The 22326-nt window shown below is 45.1% G+C and overlaps 1 protein-coding gene across 1 annotated transcript; it reads left to right on the plus strand.

The window, feature by feature from the left end:
• The first annotated feature begins 3136 nt into the window (after positions 1-3136).
• On the plus strand, positions 3137-20980 carry PRPF40A (pre-mRNA processing factor 40 homolog A). Its single transcript, XM_084208900.1, has 26 exons — positions 3137-3597; positions 4934-5071; positions 6655-6735; positions 8075-8105; positions 8318-8340; positions 9003-9080; positions 9156-9266; positions 10027-10147; positions 10592-10616; positions 11433-11729; positions 12962-13070; positions 13356-13420; positions 13706-13870; positions 14145-14253; positions 14724-14874; positions 14978-15111; positions 15468-15582; positions 15704-15795; positions 15913-16029; positions 16527-16664; positions 17611-17706; positions 18553-18639; positions 18741-18837; positions 18938-18999; positions 19638-19772; positions 20018-20980. Exons 1-26 carry the CDS (start codon positions 3235-3237, stop codon positions 20108-20110), a joined length of 3033 nt encoding a protein of 1010 aa, XP_084065026.1. The 5' UTR covers positions 3137-3234; the 3' UTR covers positions 20111-20980.
• The last annotated feature ends 1346 nt before the right edge of the window (positions 20981-22326 follow it).

Raw genomic sequence — 22326 nt, forward strand, 5'->3', positions numbered from 1 at the left:
CGGAATCCTGCTGGATCCCATTGGATCAAATCCCGCTGGATCCCACTGGATAGAATCCCGTTAAATGCCATTGGATTGAATCCTGCTGGATCCCACTGGATGGAATCCCACTGGATCCCACTGCATGGAATTCCGCTAGATCCCATTGGATGAAATGTCACTGGATGGAATCCCACCGCATGGAATCCCACTGCATGGAATCCTGCTGGGTCCCATTGGATGGAATCCCCCTGGATCCCCTGGATGGAATCCTGCTGGATCCCGTTGGATAGAATCCCCCTGGATCCCGTTGGATAGAATCCCCCTGGATCCCGTTGGATGGAATCCCGCTGGATCCCATTGGATGGAATCCCCCTGGATCCCATTGGATGGAATCCCCCTGGATCCCTCTGGATGGAATCCCGGGTTTGGGAATGCGAGGTTTCCCCTGGCAGGGCTGGGTCAGCAGCTCCAGGTCTCCTGGAGTGGGACATGGCTCCAAGGCCACTGTGCCCATGGAACCAACCCGCGTTTTCCCGGCAATCCCAGAATTCCAAATGGGTCTGAAAGGAAAAACCTCTTTCCAAGTCCTCTGTTTTTTGTCCTTGCCCCGATGCTGTTGGTTCGGGCTCCCGGGACAAGCTGCCAGATCCCTGCCCGAGAGATTCCGTGTGCGAGCCCTCTCCCTGCTGGCCGCTCCCGGAATTCCTTTGGAATTCTCTGGCTTTCCTCAAGAAATCCGGCTGTCGGTGCCTGGGAAACACCCGAGAGCGATTTCATATTGAGTTTACAGAAATAAAAGAGTTTTTCTAAGAGAAAAAAAGGTTAAATACATTAAATACAAATCCTACTGGTTAAATACATTCCAGCTAACAGGTAAAATTCCATGGAAAAGGAATTCCAGGGCTCATTGTCCCAAATATCTTGTGTTCCACAATTCCATATTCCAGAATTTGCACTACAGAATTTATAATTCCAAATTTTTATTTCACTTTTTTTTTAATTTCAGGTTTTTTGTGTCATAATTTGTATCTCAGAATTTGTGTCTCACGGGTTTTATTTCAGAGTCTGCATTTCCAAATTTAAATTTCAAAGTCCTCTATTTTAGAATTTTCAGCTCAGATTTTTTATTTCAGAATTTCTATTTCAGAATCTGCAATTCAGAATTTGTATTTCAGAATTTTTATTCCAAAATTCTCTGTTTCAGAATTTTAATTTTAATTTTCTTAATTTCAGAATTCTGTATTTTCTGACAAATCCTGTCTGAAAATCCAGACTAAAAACCAGAAGTTTTCTCCAGGATCTGGAAGAAGAGTGAAGGATTGGATGCTCTCTCAAAATTTCTGTAAAACCCCAAAAACAGTTTAAAAATCAGAAAAATTTAAATAAATTCACTTGATCTGGATTGATTTTAGGCAGCTGTGCTTAAAAATAAAGAAATAAAAATACTCCAAGTACTAAAGTTACACCTCAGGCTGACAAAAGCAACTGTGCCCCACTGGAGCTCTGCTCACTGCACACCAGGAGAGATTGCAATGAGATTTCAAGATTTAATTAAAAATCAATTTAAATTTTAATTTCACTGCTTGATCGTGGCAGAAAAATCTGATTAATTGAGGCCTTTTGGGGTGGATTTAGAGAATTCTTTAGGCACAGGGGGGTGAGGTTGGTGTTTATTCCAAGAGTCCAAGGCCAGGCTGGAAGGACCTGGGGCAGTGGGAGGTGTCCCTGCCCATGGAAGGGTAGGATTGCAGGAATTTCTGTCCTTTTTGTCCCTACCATTCCATATTTCCATGAGCCGAGCCAAAGCAGCCCCTGCCTCACTGCAGCCAAGGGATTTATAAAATATCTACACATCAAAGTGTCAAACGAGGTGTTTGATAAACCACGGAGGTGTGTGAAAATCCAGAAACATTACAGAAAAATAAATGCACATCCCTGAAAACCCCTGTGCTCAAGGACAACAGTGAGACACGGGCCATGCAATGCTGGGGAACACGGATAAATTTATACACCAAGGGAGCAGGGATCATTCCCTGGGTCTCCCAAGTGGTTCCCCTTCGGAGTCCCCACTAAAATTCATTTATCCCACAGAATTCCCAGCCCTCTCCCACTCTGCTGTGTGGGGTAGGCTCCATCCAGCTGAACTTGGTGTGAAGAGACACAAGACCAAATTATAAATTATTGGGAATTTTCCCCCAACTTTCCCAGCCCTCCTCCCACTTTTTCAGGTGGATTTTGGGTATTAAACCAAGATTATCAAATATATCAAATGCCTCACTCCCAGTGATTTGATTGACAGGCAGGAATTTTAGGTCATACACAATTTTACCTTTTAATCAATTAGCTCCTTCCTCCGCACCAAAACCTTGGCAGGAGGGCTTTGTGCGAGGAAATCAGCAGGATTTCAACCTTTCCCGGAAAACCAGAGTTACATTTTAGACACTTCCAGCTGAAGTTACATTGAGTTTTAACATTGTTTTCAGTTTCTGGCCTTTTTTCCGGGGCCCTGGAGGGACAGGACAGGACACAGGGAATGGGTTCCCTCGGTGACAGGGCAGGGATGGATGGGATTTTGGGAACTGGGAATTCCTGGCTGTGAGGGGAGGCCCTGGAATGGGATTCCCAGAGAAGCCGAAGCTGCCCCTGCACCCCTGGCAGCGCCACGGCCTCACGGCTGCCGGAGCTCCCGGAGCGCTTGCAAAGGACTCGCAGGCCCAGGGGGGGACTGTGGGGCGGTGCAGGTGCAGGAGCGGGACGGGCTGGTCCCAGTGGGTGCCTTCCCAGCGGGATCTCCCCGTTCCCAGCGGGTTATTCCCCGTTCCCAGCGGGTTATTCCCCGTTCCCACCGCGCTCTCCCGCCCGCCATGGCGACCGCTCCCCCTCAGCGGCGCCAACCACGGCGCGCGGCGCGGGGGGGTCCGAGCGCCTCCCCGGCCGCGCTCGGCCCGTACCACCCGCACCGCCACGGGGGGGGGCGCACGAACGCGGCACGTACTACGCGCAGCACGGCTGAGGGGAGATCTACCGCCACCTCCCGAGCTGCGCTGAAATGGTGGAGCGGGAAGTCACCCCCTCCTTGCGGCGCTGTTGGTACCGCCCGGCTCATCGCGCACCGCCCCCGGACCCACGTGAGCGGTTTCCCGGCGTGCCCCGCGCTCGGCCGCCGCAGCCGCCGCTTCGCTCCGCGTCCCGCGCTCCCGGTAGCCGTCCGAGCCAGCGCCGCGCCGCGGGGCCGGGCCGTCCGCCGCCGCCATGTCCGGCGGGGACTCCACGGCCGCGGCCGCAGCAGCCTCCCCGCAGCCGCTGCCGTTCTCGCTGCCGAAGCCGCCGCCCCTCATGCAGCTGACGCCGGGCGACGCCGTGCGGCCGGTGGGCTCGGGCGCCGACCAATCGCCGAAGAGCGCGCGTCTGGCGGCGCGCCCCGATTGGCCGGCCGGGAAGCCCGTCAGCCTCCTGGCGCCGCTGCTCCCGCCCCGCGGGGAGCCCGAGCCGCTGCTGCCCTTCGGGCCCGCGGCCCCGCGGCCGCCGCTGCGCGGGCGCCTCCTGGGCCGCTGCGGGGGCTCCCTGCTCAGCCCCGCCATGCGGCCCGGCGGCGTCGACCGCGGGTCTCTCATGGTGAGTGCGGGCTCGGGGGGGGGGGCACGGAGTCGCGGCGTGCGGAAGCTGGTCCCGCCTTCCTGCTCCGGGGTCATCCCAGGGTTGGGTGGGATGGGCATCCCACGGTGCAGGGCTGTGTCCAGGCGGGTCTGGGTGTCCCCGCAGAGGGAGACGCCAAACCCTCTCTGGGCACCTGTCACCCACTCAAGGAGGAAGTTCTTGTTCGTGTACAGGTGGAACTTCCTGGGCATCAGTCCCCGCTTTCCTCTGGTGCCATTGCTGGGCCCTGCTTGGAGCCTTCCCTGCACCCAGGGACAGCCAGGGCTGAGGCCCCTCTCACTGGGCCTCCTTTTCAGGCTGAGCAGCCCCAGCTCCCTCAGCCTTTCCTGGGCATGAGATGCTCCAGGCCATTGCTGAGCTCCTGTCCCTGCTGTGCTGAGGGACAGAGCTGGACACAGCAGCCAGAGGTGCCTCGGAGGGGCAGGATCACTGCCTGACCTGCTGGGAATGCCCTTCCCGATGTCCCCCAGGGCACAGTGGCTCCCCGACCTGGCTGTGTCCAGAGCTGGGAAAGGATCTGGAGCCCCAGGAGCAGCTGAGGGAGCTGGAAAAGGGCTCAGCCTGGAGAAAAGCAGGCTTGGGAGGACCTTCTCAGCACCAGGGTGGTAGGTCCCTCTAAAAGTGAATCAACACTCCAAAGAGGGTCAGAGGAGATTTCTAACAAACACTGTTCCACCTGACATTACCTGGGACTTGGGAAAAAGGAGCTGTCACTGCATGTGCTGTGGGAGGATGTGGTTGGGAAAAGTCAAGTGTTCTGCCCAGAAGATTGAAACCTTTTTAGTTGCTCGTGGTTTCTTTGTGTGACTCCCAGCCCCAGGAAGACTTCTGGGATGAGAAAAAAATCATTGGAAAACTGCTTTTGGACTGAAAGGTCGTAGAATTAGGGGAAATTAGGGGAGAATTCCTTCCCTGTGAGGGTGGGGATTCCTGGGATAGAATTCCAGGCTGCCCCATCCCTGGAAGTGTCCAAGGCAAGGTTGGAGCACCTAGGATAGTGGAAGATGTCCCAGAGGATGGAACTGGAAGAACTTTAAGGTCCTTCCTACCCAAACCATTCTGGGAGTCTGTGATGAATAATTTGATATTTTTTCCCTCCTGCTAAATGTATTTTCCAAAGAGAAATTCTGCCCAGGCTTTATCTTCAGGTGCTCTCAGAGCTGTTGGATCTGTGTGGAGCAGAAAGTACTTGAAGTGTGGGGGTAATGAAAAGCTCTAGGAAAGGGCTTTTCCTTATTCCCTGCGGTGAGCGTGTTTGGGGTGCTGATTTTCCCTGGCTGTTGGTGTTTTCCAGATGGGCCACCCGGGAATGCCCCACTACCCCCCCATGGGGATGCACCCCATGGGCCAGAGACCTCCCAACATGCCCCCAGTTCCCCACGGGATGATGCCTCAGATGATGCCCCCCATGGGAGGACCCCCGATGGGGCAGGTAAGGCAATTGCAGCGGTGTTTTATTCCCAGGGATCCCTGAGTGGGGAAATCTCCCTGGGAAAAGGAGAGGGGATAACTCGGGGGGTTTGATCCTGGCCAGGGTAAAACTCTTCTTATGGGGAACAGGGAATTGATGCACCTCTGTGACTTTAATTGGATAGGATAACAGGTAATTAATGCACCTCTAACTTTAATTGTCAATCCTTAGTTTGGGATTTATTCAAGTTTTTATAAATCAGAACAGGTAATTAATGTACCTCTAGCTTTAATTATCTATCCATAGTTTGGGATTTATTCGAGTGTTTTGGAATGAGAGCAGGTAATTAATGCACCTCCAAGTTTAGTTATCAATCCATAAGCTGGGATTTATTCAAGTTTTTTGGAAGTTTCCTGTAAATTTTGATGGGATAAGTTTGTCTTGGGACTTCATGTTTCTTTAATTCTTGGCCAGTTCCTCCATCCACACACGTGAGCATCGCAGCAAGAGAAGAAACAAAATATTACAGAATTATTACAGAATTGCTGTGGAATCCCAGGGGTTGGTTTGTAATCCCTGTATCCCACTGTTGCTGATGCCATGGGATTGGAAGAGCCCTGGCAGGTGACACAGCCACAGCCATGGCCCTGCTTTTGGCAGCTTTTCTTTTCAATTACCACATTTCCTGTGTGGTTTGTCGTGAAATCCTCAGCTCTTAGAAGAAACAAGTGTCCTTGTGGGTATAATAAATATCCAGGAATGCTGAATGTCCTCGGGATGCTCCTTGTGATGGTGGATTATGGAAGAGAGGCAGGGAAGGATTAAACCTTTGGGAGCAGCCTGTGGTGACAGCTGTTCTTCCTTTGCAACTCCTTGGACACAGCCTCCCTATTTTCCTTAAATCGGTGTATAAAGACTTGGTAGGAATTTTTTCAGTAGGGATTTGCAGCTTCTGGGGTAAAAATAAAGTAATTTTTTAAAAATGAGGAGGATTTGACTCATTAGCACTGTGTGTGTTCATTAGGAAGTGAAGTAGAAATTCTGGTATATTTCTCTGCTTTTTTGTACCTCCTTTTCCACAATTCCCACTCTTAGCCAGGGAATATTTCAATATTTCATATTTTAGGGAGCAACTCAGGACTTTTTGGTAGATGAAGAGCAAAAAGCTGAAGGTAAATGTCACACCTGGGAGTTCACCTTTCCTTTGTTCCTTTATTCCCTGTAGCCTTGGAATTCTGCAGGAGTTCATCATTCCCAACCTTTGCTTTTCCTGCTTTCACTCAGGATTTCAGTCGTGGAATCAGGTCCCACATCATTTGCTATTGTTCCTTTGGAGTTTAAATGGTTTTCTGGGTTTTTCCTGTCCACCTTTGGAATCTGGACATGCCATTCCTAATAGGAATATCCCAGTCTAGTGGGAATGTGCTGAAGGGAATCACAACCCCACAAATCTGTTCTATTTTTCCTTGCCTAAGAGGGATGTTTGGGTTAATTTGTTTCATTTTAAATTAAAAAGAAGTATCAGATAATGGTTTTTAAATAAAAATACTGTATTTTGTGTTGAGACTATGGTGAAATATATGGGAAATGCTCTTGAATTCCAGATGCCTGGAATGATGCAGTCGGTGATGCCTGGAATGATGATGTCCCACATGTCCCAGGCTGCCATGCAGCCCACGGTTCCTGTGAGTTTAATTTCTTTTTTTAAAGTTTTTAAAAGCTCTTTTTAGCAGTTGCTGTTGATCACTCTTTGCTTTCTTTACTTAGAAAATAAGAATTTAAATTTTAAATTATTTTTCATTACAGTGGAGCTTTATGTGGTTCTTGAATGACTGTAAAATAAGATTTTTGTGATTTTCATCAGTCTTTAAACTCCTTTTAGTTTTTCTTTCATTGCTTATCCTTCACTTCCTGGAATTTGGCAGGAATCACTGTGACCTTGGATTGTTAAATTGTCTGACCAAGAGACTCTTCTCTCTTAAATTGTAATTTTTGAAAAGAGTTTTAATTAATCATTAGGTGGGATATTAATCTCTTTAGCTCAATATTAAAGAGATTTGAATCAATTTGAGAGAGAAGTTTTTATTAAGAGTTCCTGAAATTCAGTTGAGTATAAAAATTGCTGAAATGGCTTAAGGAATGAGGAATTATTTATGTGGAAGTAGAGAGGGAAAAGTTAAAATACAGGTGAAATCTCTGTGGGGAAAAAATTTAAATTAAATCCTGTTCTTAAGAGATAAATTTAGTCCAAGCCTAAGAGATTCACTTAAAACCAGTTGCAGCCATTTCAATTTAGAAATAAATTATTTGTATGGGGTTTTTTCCCATGCAGATTTAAATCCCTAAATTCCTCTGCAATTTCCTGTAGTGCTGAGCACAAACCTGTGCTGTGCTGATTTGAAGCAGTGAAATTCCTAAAACTCACTATTTTGGTCAGCTTAATCCTCTTAAAATACATTAAAAATTCCTAGAAATTACTATTTTGGTCAAATTAATGCTCCTAAAATACACAACAAGAATTCCCTTGAGAATTCCCCTGGTTTGTTCTTGTTGGATAATATCAAGTCAAATTGATCCAGTGTGATTTATTTGCACTTTTTAACCAATTTTTCTGTTTTCATGAGGAATATTTGATGTTTGCAGCCGAGAGCTGAAAATAAACCTTAACCAAAGCTAAATCCACAAAGAAAAAAAATGGGAAAACTTGGAATTTGGTTGATTTTTTTTTTCCCCTTAATTGGAAGGAATTTCAGGAAGAAGGAGCTCCAGGAATGCAATTTTAATACACCCAAAGCCATGTGCCCCATAATTATCCCACCTAATGATGCTCCTAATTGCTTATTTAAGTAGCAGGAATAATTAAGGGGGAAGCAGGAATCCTTATTTGAGGAATTGAGCCTTTTGTGGCAGAAAAGCCTTGTTTGAATAATGAATATTGGAATTTTTTTTAGGATTTAATTCCTCAAGAATTAATTACTTAAATTTAATTGTTTTATTGTTTAATTGTTTTAATTATTTTTACAGCCAGGAGTGAACAGCATGGATGCACAAGTAGGTGAGTAAAACAATTTGATATAATTTCAAAATACTTAACCAAAATCAGCTGAAACATTTAAAAATTCCATTTTTCCCTAAAATGGAATGGACATTTCAGTCCTGGAATCTCCATTGGTGTTCAGGACATTTCTTTCCTTGCACACATGGAGGAATATTTAGGAAAATGAAGCAACCAAACCTTTAATTAATTTTAAATTATTTATTTTTCAGGAGTGACCCCTCCTGGGACTCAGGTATGTGGAAAGCACAATTCCAGAAGGTTGGAATTCCATTGTGGTGTGGGGCAAACTTGGTTTTAGGGATTTAAAGGAAAACCTTAATTCAGTTTTTTCCTCCCCTCCTTTTTCCCCCTTCTTTTTTCCAAGTTTTTGGTTGTTCCTTGAACTCTGTGGGCCTTGTCCCAGCTTAATTATTAAATAAATGATATCCACGTTATTTCCATGAGATTTCCATCCTGTCTGTCGGTCTGTCGGGAAATCCAGTTTTCCCTGGCCATATCCAATCCCTGATCTGCAGCAGGTGCATACAGTCCTGGTTCCAGGGAATTCATGGGAAAGCTGGCCATGGAAAGCAGCAGGAAGCGTGGTGTGAGGCAGCTCAGGGAGCCAGAATCTTCCTGAAGCAAGTTTTCCTCAAGATCTGGGAACAGGGAGTTGCTGCTGGAATTGTGACTGGGTGCTGTTGTGCTCTGACCCCTTCACTTGCCCTTCCTGGTGGGAATCAGGCCCATGGGAATGTGCAGTTGAACAGTTCCACTCACAAAAAAGGAGGGTTTTTTTTTGAAAAATGCTCCCTGCCTTTCCTGTGCTGCTGGACCACTTGGAAAATCCAGCATGTTTGGTGAAACCCACCAGTTAGTGAGGATTTTCCAAGGCCTGTTCTGTCTCCTCCTCAGACAACGCATCCCGTGGTCTCCACAGTCCAGCAGAGCTCCACCACCACCAGCTCTGCCAGCGAGGAGCACTCCAAGCAGGTCTGTATCCCACTCTTTTTGTGGAGCTGGATCCCATTTTTGCACCATTGTTAACGTGGCTTGGGATTTTCCCAGAAATCCACGTGGACGGAGCACAAGTCCCCGGATGGAAGAACTTACTACTACAACACTGAGACCAAGCAGTCCACGTGGGAGAAGCCAGATGACCTCAAAACCCCTGCTGAGGTAACCAAATCCCAAATTAATTCTGGGATACTCTGGGAACATGAGGATTTGCAAGCCTGACACCTGCAGCAGGGAGAATTCTGCTGGAAGCAGTGGAAGCAAACTCTTCCAATGAGGAACGTTCCTAAAATATTTGGATTGTTCTCCTTATGTTGGGAGAACCCAAAGATGCAAAATTTCTCCATTTTCCTCATTTTTAAATAGGTTTTTTAATTTAAAATGTGCCCTTTTTTATTTTTTAGAGAAGTAATAGAAAAATAATTTAGAGAAGTATTTAGAGAATAAAAGATCCCTAAAAGTTACTGTTCTGGTCAAAGTAATGCTCTTAAAATACACAACAAATTCCTGAGAATTTCCCTGGTTTATTCTTGTTGGATAATATCAAATCAAATTGATCCAATGTGATTTATTTTCACTTTTTAACCAATTTTTCTGTTTTCTTGAGGAATATTTGATGTTTGTAGCTGAGAGCTGAAATTAAACTCTAACCAAAGCTAAATCCACAAAGAAAAAAAATGGGAAAACTTGGAATTTGGTTGATTTTTTTTTCCCCTTAATTGGAAGGAATTTCAGGAAGAAGGAGCTCCAGGAATGCAATTTTAATACACCCAAAGCCATGTGCCCCATAATAATCCCACCTAATGATGTTCCTAATTGCTTATTTAAGGAGCAGGAATAATTAAGGGGGAAGCAGGGACCCTTATTTAAGTAGTTCCTAAAGGAGATTCTCCTTGGAAAACCTTTGTTTTCTCTCCATCAGCAATTGCTGTCCAAGTGTCCCTGGAAGGAGTATAAATCAGATTCTGGGAAGCCTTATTATTACAATTCCCAAACAAAGGAATCCCGCTGGGCAAAACCCAAAGAGCTGGAGGATCTTGAAGGTAAAAGGCTGCTGGACTTATGTTCTTATAAATATATATTAATTAATTATATTATTGATGTAAATAGCAACAAAATCAGCCAGGGGAAAAGAATAACTGTGGAAAAAAAAAAGGCAGCAGTAGTTTAAATATTTCCTTTCTTAAAATTCTGGTTAATAATCCTGACTTTCTTTCTGGGTCTTTGAACTAGTTTTTTACAAATTAAAAGAATTATTTAAACCAAAAAGTCATTTTTGTAGTCCCAGTCTCTCTGTAATGGCATTTCTAAACTTTATTTTAATCTCAATTGATTTCAGTCTTTGAAGGACACAAACATTAAAATTTTTGATAGTAACAAAACCATTTAAAACTTTGCTTTTATTAAATCAAGAATTACCAGAACTCTCTGTGTATGTGAACTATTTTAAAGCTATATTTTAATTGTTTTTCTCCTTTTTCCTCCAGCAATGATTAAAGCTGAAGAAAACAGGTACATTTTTAACATTATACTAATTTTTTCATGAGAGCCTTCAAACTTTTTCTGAAGGCCTTCAAACCTTTCCTGGGGATCTTCAAATCTTTTCTGATGAAGTTTAAACCTTTTTCCTGAGGGTCTTGAGACTTTTCCTAGAGTCCTTCAGTCCCTTTTTTTCCTGAGGGCCTTTCAGCCCCTTTTTTCCCTGAGGGTCTTCAAACCTTTCCTAGGATCCTTCAAACCGTTTTTTCCTGAGGCTCTTCACACCCTCTTTCTTGAGGGTCTTCATCCCTTTTTTTCTTGAGGGTCTTCAGACCCTTTTTCCTGATGGCCTTCAAACCTTCCTAGGATCCTTCAAACCCTCTGTTTTCCTGAGGGTCTTTCAGCCTTGGTTTTCCTGAGGGTCTTCAAACCCTTTGTTTTCCTGAGGGTCTCCACCCCTTTGTTTTCCTGAGGGTCTTCACCCCTTTGTTTTCCTGAGGGTCTCCACCCCTTTTTTTTCCTGAGGGTCTTCACCTCTTTGTGTTCCTGAGGGTCTTCACCCTTTGTGTTCCTGAGGGTCTCCACCCTTTGTTTTCCTGAGGGTCTCCACCCCTTGTTTTCCTGAGGGTTTTTCAGCCTTTTTTTTCCTGAGGGCCTTCAGTCCATTTCCCCTGAGGGCCTTTGACCCTTTTTCCCTGAGGCCTTACGAACCCTTTTCCCTGAGGCCTATAAACCTTTTCTGAGTCTTTAACTCAGCCTAAACCCCACTTGGACCATATCCCTAAGCTGTCCCTTTGCCCAGTCTCCAGACCGGTGCCAGCAGGTGAGCGCTGTTGTTTTTGTCCCCAGCACGAAGCCAGAGGATGCGGCCGCCGCCGCCTCGGCTCCGGCCACGGCCGGGGACGCCGCGAGCGGGGCCAGCGCGGCCCCGGCCGCCGAGAGCGCCACGGCCGCGGCCGCTCCTGCAGGAGCTGCTCCCGAGGGGGAATCCGCCCCGGCCGCCGCCGCGGGGGACACGGACACGGCTGGCACCGCCACGGCCGAGGAGCAGGCCCAGGGCGGCGCCGCCCCCGGCACGCAGGACGGCAGCGCGGACGCCGCGGCGGCCGCCACGGATGAGGCGGCCAAGCAGGAGGCCTCGGGAGAGTGAGTGCCAGGGGATGGATGTCGGCTCCAGGGAAGTGGATTTGGGGGGGATCGTTCCCTGTGAGGCCCTGGGATGGAATTCCCAGAGCAGCTGTGGCTGCCCCTGCATCGCTGGCAGGGTCCCAGGCCAGGTTGGACAGCCTTGGAGCAGCCTGGGACAGTGGGAGGTGTCCCTGTCCACAGTAGGAGCGGATTGGGATGATCCTTAATGTCCCTTTCTACCCAGTCCATTCCATGGTGCCCATCCCAGACACCAAGATCTTCACACAAACCTGTAGCACACTTAAAGCAACTTCTTCGAGGGAGTGAATAATTTACCACAGGACTAGAGGGAATGGCTTTGAGATGATGGAAGGCAAGTTTAGATCAGGGATTGGGAAGTCATTTCCTGGGTGGGTGATGAGGCCCTGGCACAGCTTTCCCAGAGCAGCTGTGGCTGCCCCTGGATCCCTGACAGTGTCCGAGGCCAGGTTGGACAGGGCTTGGAGCAGCCTGGGACACTGAAAGGTGTCCCTGCCCATGGAGCTGGGTGGGCTTTGCTGTCCCTTCCCATCCAAGCCATTCCATGATAATTTATGAAGCCCTCAAGGCTTTGCTGCGGTTTTTCATTCCTCAGCAGAATCACTGACTTGAACGTTCCATGGATTTTCCAGTATCTGTAAAGAATTTCCCAGGGTGCCATTAAACACTTCCCTATTTATGCTCCTTTTTCATGGATCTGTGCCATTGGTTGTCACTGGAAGAAAATAAAATACTAAATGGATTTTTATCTGTTCCAGTCGTGATTCCTTTTTTTTTTAAATAACAAAAGATCTATTATGTGGAAAATTATAACTTAGATTTTTTATAATTAAAAAAAAAAATTGCTGTGGGGGATTTTAGACAGCAGGACCTAATTAAAGAGAAGACCATTTCTAGGCATTTGTTATATTTCTATATAAAATGTTAATATTCCTGCTGAATTTCAACATTATATTTTTAGGAATAATTTCTAGATAACTTCAGCAGGCAGCCAGTTGCAGGAGGGAGATATTTTACCTCAGTAATTTACTTTTTTTGATCTTTTTTTCATCAGTTGTGGTGCCTGTAAGGAAAAGCCTTGTATGAATTATTAGAATTATTTTTTTACTTGGAGTTGTTATTTTAAAAACTCATTTTGTGGTGGTTTTTGACTTTTCAGTACCTCTAACTTAGAAAAAAATGCTGAAATAATAAAATCTGTTTTGCTTTAGTGCTGCTGCAAAGAAGGAGGATGAGGATGCCCAACCAGTTAAAAAAACCTACACGTGGAACACAAAGGAAGAGGCCAAACAAGCATTTAAAGAACTGTTAAAAGAAAAGGTATTTGGGCCAATTATTAATATTTTATTGACCAATTATAAATGTTTTCTTGAACTACAAAATCTGGTTTTATTTCTATTTTATTTGCTAAGTTTTACTTGATTTTCTTGGGGAAGAATTCCTCACTCTTGAGGAAATGAAGGAAAAGAACATTGCAGTGAAGTTTTGTTTTAGCTTAAAAATGAAATGTTCTTTTTCCTTTTCCCCATGGCTGTTTTTAAGGAATTATTTCTTGCTGGATGTTAATTCCAGGTCTGATTCATCCATAATTTCCTGTTTTCACAGCGGGTCCCATCCAATGCTTCCTGGGAGCAGGCCATGAAAATGATCATTAATGACCCCAGATACAGGTACTGAGTCCTCCTTCAATTCCACACAGACCTTTTTTTAGGGAATTTACTTCCCAAAAAATCCAAAGTTCTGTCAGCAACAGATACTCCTGCACTTGTGCCATTGGCAGGGAATTGTCTTCCTTTCCTCCATAAGGGAATGCTTCCAACAGCTTCATTTTTATGGAGAAAAAGTTGGAAGTTGGTATTTTATGTTGATTTGGGGATTAAAATGTTAGATTAATTTTATCTCAAATCTGAATTATTAAATTTATAAATAACATTGCTCTTTCCTTTCCTGGGAAGTGCTTTGGCAAAACTGAGTGAAAAGAAGCAGGCCTTTAATGCCTACAAAGTTCAGACAGAGAAGGAGGAGAAGGAAGAAGCCAGATCCAAGTACAAGGAAGCCAAGGAATCCTTCCAGCGTTTCCTGGAAAACCACGAGAAGATGACATCCACCACCAGATACAAGTGAGAGACTTGGGATAAAAATCTGGGATAAAAATCCTGATGGGATGCACTGCTTGCAGTGGCATCAACTTCCATTTTTAGATTTTTCCTTCATTTATTAAAAATTTCAAGAGATATCACAAAAAAAAACTTCCCAAGAGGGAAAATCAAGGAGAATTCCTAAAAGTGTTCCTTCTTGGAACAGAGCTCTCCCTGATGTTCTGGGGAATTGATGAATAATTCAGTCACCAATAAATAACTAAATAGTGGTGTGGTTTTCATTTGCTTTGCCCAGAAAAGCTGAGCAGATGTTTGGGGAGATGGAAGTGTGGAACGCCATATCCGAGCGGGACCGGCTGGAGATTTATGAGGATGTTCTGTTCTTCCTGTCCAAGAAGGAGAAGGTAAATTCCCTTCAAATCCATCCAACATCTCCTCACTTGCTCCTAAATCACTTTAAACCTGTGCTCGAGGCTTTATGGCAGACAAGCAGCAGCTTTTAGAGAAGGTTTTGGGGTTTATTGGGATTTATTCCTGCTGATTTTACCATATGTTGAATTTTTGGGGGATTTTAATCAATCGCATGATGGGTTTTATTCTGGATCAGTGAAATAATAATAAGGTGGAAAAATGGTGTTGTTTTGTGTCCAAGGCCAGGGTGGATGGGGCTTGGAGCAGCCTGGTCCCTGTCCAGGGCAGGAGGTTGGAATGGCATGAGTTTTAAGGAGCCTTTCAACACAAACCACTCTAGAATTCCATGGTTTTATATAAATTAAAGACTAATTCCATATTTTCCTGAAGAACACACTAGATTTCTTACATTTCTATCCAAACCACCTCAAATTGAGCCCAAAAAATCAACTTTTCCCCTCAGGAACAAGCCAAGCAGCTGCGGAAGAGGAACTGGGAAGCTCTGAAGAACATCCTGGATAACATGGCCAACGTCACCTACTGCACCACCTGGTCAGAGGCCCAGCAGTACCTCATGGACAACCCCACCTTTGCTGAGGATGAGGAGCTCCAGAGTATGGCCATGGGCTCTGGAATTCTTTGGGAAGGAGGATTCTTCCTGACTTGGAAGGAATAACCTGATTTTTTTTCCTCCCCTTTTCGCTGTGTTCTTGCTAGACATGGATAAGGAGGATGCTCTGATCTGCTTTGAGGAACATATCAGGGCCTTGGAGAAAGAGGAGGAGGAAGAGAAGCAGAAAAGTTTGCTGAGGGAAAGGAGGAGGCAACGTAAAAACAGGGAATCTTTCCAGGTTGGTGGAATTTGGGGTTCTGTCGTAAAAATCTCATGGAATATCATGGGATATTCCACGTGGTTTTTTTTTTTATTTCTGAGGGTTGATTCAAGGGGGTGTTTAAAGCCTGAGGTGTTGGGTTGTGGCATTTTCTCTGCTGTTACACCCAAGGGAAAATAGGCCTGGTTGGGAAGGAGATGCAGCTGGAACGTTGTAGGTGGTGGAGAAAAGCAGGAAGAACAACATAAAAAGTGATTTTTTAATCCTCTTGGAGCAAAAGTGCAATTCCAGTTACCAAGCCAATCCATCCCAGCTGGTACCAAGGAGAAGCTTGAGGAATGACTCCAAATTGCCATTTCCCCTGTTTGTTGCAGCTGTTTCTGGATGAGCTGCACGAGCACGGGCAGTTACACTCCATGTCCTCCTGGATGGAATTGTACCCAGCCATCAGCTCCGACATCAGGTTCACCAGCATGCTCGGCCAGCCTGGTAAGGAGGGGAAATCCTGGGATTTGGGGCAGGCCACAGCAATTCTTCCTGCCTCTTAACACCTAAAAATGCTGCTCTTGGGTTAAACCTGACCTGTGGCTTAACTAAACCTCTCCCTCAGGATCAACAGCACTTGACCTGTTCAAGTTTTATGTGGAGGATTTAAAAGCTCGTTACCACGATGAGAAGAAGATAATTAAAGACATCTTAAAGGTGAGTGTTACCTGGCTCCTCCTTGAATTGCACATTTCTCATCCAAGGGAGCTGGGATTTCCTTGGAGTGGAAGGAATTCCTGATTTCCCTCATGCTAAAGGAGCTGTTTTTTCCAGGATAAAGGATTTGTGGTGGAGGTGAACACTTCCTTTGAGGATTTTGTCACTGTCATCAGCTCCACTAAAAGAGCCACCACGTTGGATGCAGGGAATATCAAGCTGGCTTTCAACAGTGTAAGTATGAATTAATAAATTAATTCAAATGATGAGGATGGGAAATCCCTTTTCCAAACAGGAATTAGGGTTTATTTTCTAACTAATTCCATAACATTTGAGGAATATTCTGTTATTTAGGGTTATGTAACTGATTTCAGTTGCCTCAATAAAAACAAACCTTTATCCAAGCATCACCATTCCCAAACTTGAGGAATCCTGGGGTAGGAATTCAGAGATGCTCTTGTGTTTGTACATAAGTTTCTCCATTTCTCTTGATTTGTGCAGTTCTGTAATTTTGCATCATTGGATTTCCATCAGCAGCAATTCCATGCTTGGAAAAGAAAGAATTGATTCATTGTTGATAAAATAATTTAATATCATCATTTTGGTTTATTAATTAAGTACAGGAAAAGCCATTAATTTCCTTGTCATTTCCAAGTGACTCAGACACAACTCTGAGGGTGAGCTGTGCAGAAATCCCAACCAGTGGAATTCTTTTCCTTTTACTGCCACAGCTGCTGGAGAAGGCGGAAGCGCGGGAACGGGAGCGGGAGAAGGAGGAGGCCCGGAAGATGAAGAGGAAGGAATCAGCCTTCAAGAGCATGCTGAAACAAGCCACCCCCCCCATCGAGCTGGATGCTGTCTGGGAGGATGTAAGGATGAGAATTCCTTGGGGGAAACATTCCCAAATTCCAAACAGGCCCCTGCTCATCCCTAAAAAACCCTGCGTTCACCGGGCTCTTCCTGGTTCTGCTGATGGGGCTTCGAAATCCCATCAGAGCCTGTGGATTCTTCAGGAAAACTTGGAGTTGGGTGGGAAAAGCTTCATCCTTTTGAAACAAAAAACATCCTAAAAGAACTGGAAAAAAACAACCCTGAAAAAAATCCCACAACCCTCCCCAAAGTTAATTGAAATTATTTAGAAGTATAAACTTTGTCCTGGATAAAATACCCTGGAAAACCTTTCCTTTCCAAGGATAATTTATATAAATATTTGGGGGTTCTTAAAGCTTAAATGGAATGTGCAGGAAAACAGTGGGAATCTCCATGTTTCCATGAGTTAGAGCTTCCCTGAGCACAGACAATTTGGGATTTGCTTGGAAATCTGGGATTAAAGGTTTAGCCTTGTAGCAGTTCGGGGGCTTCTCAAGTGGTGAAAATTAATTTTTTTTTAATTGTTATTTTTTAAAATTACTATCTTTATTTTCTCATTTTTCCTATTATTTTTCTTATATTTTTAATTTACTTTTATTTTTTATTATTTCTTCATATTTCTGTTATTATTGTTTTTATTTTACCTCATTTTTATTTCTTCAGGGTTTTAGTTTTCTTATTTTTATTATTTATTTTCAGTTTATTTCTTATTTTTCTTATTACTTTTATTATGCCTTATTGTTTTTATTATTCCTTTTTGTCTTTATTCATTATTATCTATATCATTTTTATTATTATTCCTTACTGGTTTTCTCATTTATTATTGCCATTTTCATTACTACACTATTTTTTATTATTTTCTTTTATTTCTTCTATCCTAATATTTTAATAAATTCATAATTCAATTTCTCTGAATATCATTAATAGAATTCATTTTCCTGACAGATCAGAGACAGGTTTGTGAAGGAACCAGCATTTGAAGACATCACCCTGGAATCTGAAAGGAAAAGGATATTTAAGGATTTCCTTCATGTACTTGAGGTAATTGTTCCTTTATTTTTGAAATCATTGGACAACAGACAAGGAAAATTCCTTCTACAGTGAGTGGGAAGGGGAAGGATTTAATGGAATTGTTTCCAGGAAGTGGTAACAGGAGATTAATTTGATTTTTCAGCTCTCACACTTGGGGGTTTTGTTGCATTTCTTGCAGTTTGGAAGAATTTGAACAGAAATTTTGACTCTAAAATCTATAATTTCCAATTAGGCAGAGCAAGGGGTGGGTTTAGGCCGGGCCTAACCTGGATGCAGGGAGCAGATCCATGGGAATCCAGGTGTTTTTCTTTGCTCCTGGCTGCCTTTATTGCAGCTCCAAGATGGCAGCAGTGCCCATTTTTAGGTATTTTGACATTAGGTGGTGATTGTGGAGTCCTTAACCTTTCCCAGGTTTGTGGATGAGGAGAAACATCCCATGAATTCTTTGGGATGTCCTGTAGGAGATGATGAGATGGTGCTCCCATTAAATGTTGATTTTACAGAATTTTTAACCTTTCCCAGCTTTTGTGGATGAGGAGAAAGATCCCATCTGATTTTTGGGGTGTCCTGCAGGACCTCATGAGGTGGTTTTGCCATGAAATGTTGATTATGGAGTTCTTAACCTTTCCCATCTTTCTTGGATAAGGAAAAACATCCCATGAGTTTTTTGGGATGTCCTGTAGGAGCTGATGAGGTTTTACTGCTCCATCCCTGGAACTGTCCATGGCCAGGATGGAGCACCCTGCTCCAGGGAAGTTGTCCTTACCCCTGGTGGAAGAAGCTGGGATTCTAGGGCTTTTCCAAGGCCAGTCCCTGCTGGAATTCTGAGCTCTCCCCTCCTTGCCTTACCCACAGCACGAGTGTCAGCACCACCACTCCAAGACCAAGAAACATTCGAAGAAATCCAAAAAACACCACCGGAAGCGCTCGCGTTCCCGCTCCGTGAGTATCCCTGGATACCCTCCCTCTGCCATTCCCAGTGCACTGATTGCTGCTGGAATTCCCATTATTAACTGGAATTCTCCCCTGGGCTGTGTGTGAAGGGCTCAGAGTCCGAGGATGACGACAGCCACTCCAAGAAGAAGCGGCAGCGCTCGGAATCGCGGTCGGTGTCCGAGCGTTCTTCCAGCGCCGAGTCCGGTACGGGATGGGGTGGGGTTGGCTTTGAACCAGCTGTGCTGTTCTCCTTTGGGATTTATCCATTGATTCCTGGGGGTTTTGTTTCTCCCTGTGGCTGCAGAGAGGAGTTACAAGAAGTCCAAAAAACACAAGAAGAAGAGCAAGAAGAGGAGGCACAAGTCTGTAAGTGAAGCTCAGTTTTGAACTGGGTTTTATTGGGACAACCTGGCACCTGCTGGCAGTAATCCCAGCTGGATGATCCCAGGGAAAAATTGGGATCGAGCTGAAGAGGGTATTGCCAAAATAGCAACTATCTGTTCTATATTCCTAATATTAAACTTCTGAAAACTGCTGAATTTGGAAGGTTTAACTCCAGGTGAAGGACTATGTGAGAAGCCTGGTTATCCTGGTAACTCCAGGTGTTCTTCGTTGGGGGGAGATGGGAAGGATCCCAGCCATTCCTTGTGCCTGAGCATCAGGGTGGTGTTGGAAGCTCTGAGTTGTGCAAGAGCAGCAAAAGGATCCAAAATGCAGAAAGAGCTTCACTTCTTCCTGGGAGGGTGGGGAGGTCCTGGCACAGGGTGCCCAGAGAAGCTGTGGCTGCTCCATCCATGGAAGTGTCCAAGACCAGGGTGGACAACCTGGAGCAAACTGGCATAGGGGAAGGTGTCCCTGCTCATGTCATGGCAGGGGTGCAGTGGGATGACATTTAAAGTCCATTCCAACGTAAATCATTCCATGATTCTACAATTATTTAAATGGAAGTTGGACTTAAAAATTAGGCAACATTAATATTCACTATTCCCATTTTCTTTCCACAGGATTCACCAGAATCTGATGTGGAACGAGAGAAGGACAAGAAAGAAAGAGAGAGGGACAGTGAGAAGGAAAGAGCCAGACAGAGATCTGAGTCCAAGCATAAATCTCCCACTAAAAAACGGCCTGGAAAAGATTCCGTAAGCTCTGCTTCCTGTTTTTCCTGCTGCTTTGGGCTCTGCTGCATGCAGCTCCATAGGTGTGCTCTGGGAGAGGTCAGAGGTTGCTTTTGAGGATCCTGGAGGTCTTTGCCATTCTCCAGTTTGGACTTTGGGGTTTCTGAGTGACACAGAGCAGCCAGCTCTGGCCGTGTGTCCCTGCTGAGGCTCCCAGTGTGCAACTCCCTGGACAATCCCATCCTGACCACTGTCCCATCTCTCCACAGGGAAACTGGGATACCTCTGGCAGCGAGCTCAGCGAGGGGGAGCTGGAAAAACAGAGGAGGACTCTTTTGGAACAGCTGGATGAAGATCAATGAGAAGATCCTTGATACCAAAAATGTTTACAGGTGGCAAAATAAAACCAAGCCTTGTGTGGGCAAGGCCCTGGGGCCGGTGGCCGGTGGCCCATGGCCACAACAACGGTGGCTTTTAGTTTTTTACCACTTCAATCCAGTCAAAAGTAGAAAAATCCATGGAATTCTGAGGGCAAAGCTGTGCCTGGCCTGGAGCTGCAGGGCGGGATGGTGGCTGGGATTCCCTGGAGGGGACACAGAGGTGGCAGCAGTGTCCCCAAGCACTTTCCCAGTGTCCTTCCCAAGGCAGGGAACAACCCTGGGCTGCCTGGGCAGAGCCCAGTTCAGCTTCGGGGAAAAAACTCCTAATTTAATTCTTTGTGCTTTCATTCTTTGATGGATCTTGTTGGGTGGGATTTTTTTTTGGGAAGGCAGCAGGAGTAAGGAATCCACGTCCTGATGTGTTCTGCAATCCCCTGGATTTTTGGGCTGTGTGGCACTGAGGCTTTTGTCCAAGACTGATTCGTGTCCGAGTCCCGACTCCCATCGATCCCAGATCCCGGGAATGTTGTGGATGGGAATTCTCCTGCTGTGCCAGCAGAGGGAGCGTTTGGGACACAACCACCTCGGCATTCCCCAAATCCCACCCCGGCCCAGCCCTGGCTGTTACTCCAGCGTTTCTCTCCACCTTTTCTCTCCCCCTTCCAAAAACTTAGGAATAAAAATCCAATGTTAAACGCAATTCCATGTGTTGCCTTAAGAACCTGCTGCAGAATGTACCTGCACAGCCCAGAGGAGGGAGGAGGAAGCAGCTCCAGCCCTGTTTTCCAGCCCCTGCACGTTCAGGAAGGTGCCCCCAGCCCTGCTTGGTGAGAAAATTGGGAAGCCGCTGTCCTTGGAATATTTTTGTACATTTTTATCAATGATTAAACCTTGTCTTTTAGCATGTACTGGTATTTATTTCTCCTTAAATACTCTGTACAGCTCTGAGCCACAGAATCACTCACAAAACCTGCTTGAAGACTGTTTAGATCGCTCTTCAGGAGTTTTTTCCTGAATTTTCACCACTTTTACCAGTGCATAAACACCCAAAGAATCAGTTTATCCAGGGAATTTTCTGGCTGGGGTGGTTACAAGGCTCAGAATCCTTAAGAACACCCTGAGATTGAAATGAGTTATTTGAAATATAAAATGCAGGAGATTGTAACCATTTTTCCCTGGGATGCTTTGGGATTTTCTGGGATGCTTTGGGATGGGAAAGCACATCCCAGTCCTGCTGTTTCCCTCTGAAGGGTCATTGCTCATCACCCATTGCCTGGGGAAAAACACCTGGGTTTGGTCAAACAGGGCTTGGGGGGATTTTTGGTATCCATGGGTGTTTGGTGTGGAAAATCCAGATTGGAATATTCCAGGTTTTTCCCTGCAGGCTCTCCCAGGAATGATGGGATAATTGCTGCTCCAGGACTGAACAATGAGCCAGGTTTGCTTTGCTCACCTTCCACCCCACCTCCCTGGATTTATATCACAAAATGGGAATGCTCCAAGTGGGAACAGCCCAGCAGAGTTTGGAAAACAGGAGGGCAGCAAGTCCTGGAATGTGGCATGGAGTTGGGAGAAGGTTTTAGAGTCTGACAGGTCCTAAGGGTTTGTAAGCAGGGAGGAACTTCTTCCAATGCTCTTATTCCCTTGCATCCACACAAATTCAAGGAAAAAGTTGTTCCCAAGGGAATATCACTTTGAAAAGGTTTGCACTGATATTCCCATCAAAAATAAAAAGCTGGGAATGTCCATTATTCCAATGGTGGGGTTTTCTTAACATCTTAATTCAGTTTGCTGGAAGAAACTCAGCTTAAGCTGAGCCTGCTTTTAAACCAAGGAAGGCAGCATTGAGTTTTCCAGGGAATTGAGTTCAGGCTTATTCTCCCAGCTTTTTTTTTTATGGTGGTCTCTTTCTGATTTCCCCAGCCCAATTTTTTTCCTGTGGCAGCCCCAACACAGCCAACCTCTGCATTCCCACCTGGAAACTGGAAGGAATTTTAGCCAAATTGATTCTTTTTGACCAATTACTGGATTAATTTGGATGATTTTTAACTGTGTCCATCAATGCTGAAACCTTGGCTGTGCTGGTTAATCAGAATAATTTTATTAAACCCTTCTAAAAATTAAATTTAATACTAAAATTCAAGTTATTTAGGCCTAAATATTTGGATTGCTTTGAGTGCATTTCTGACAAATATTAA

Source organism: Fringilla coelebs, assembly GCF_963513975.1.
Source record: "Fringilla coelebs genome assembly, chromosome: 7".
NCBI classification, from domain to species: Eukaryota; Metazoa; Chordata; class Aves; order Passeriformes; family Fringillidae; genus Fringilla; species Fringilla coelebs.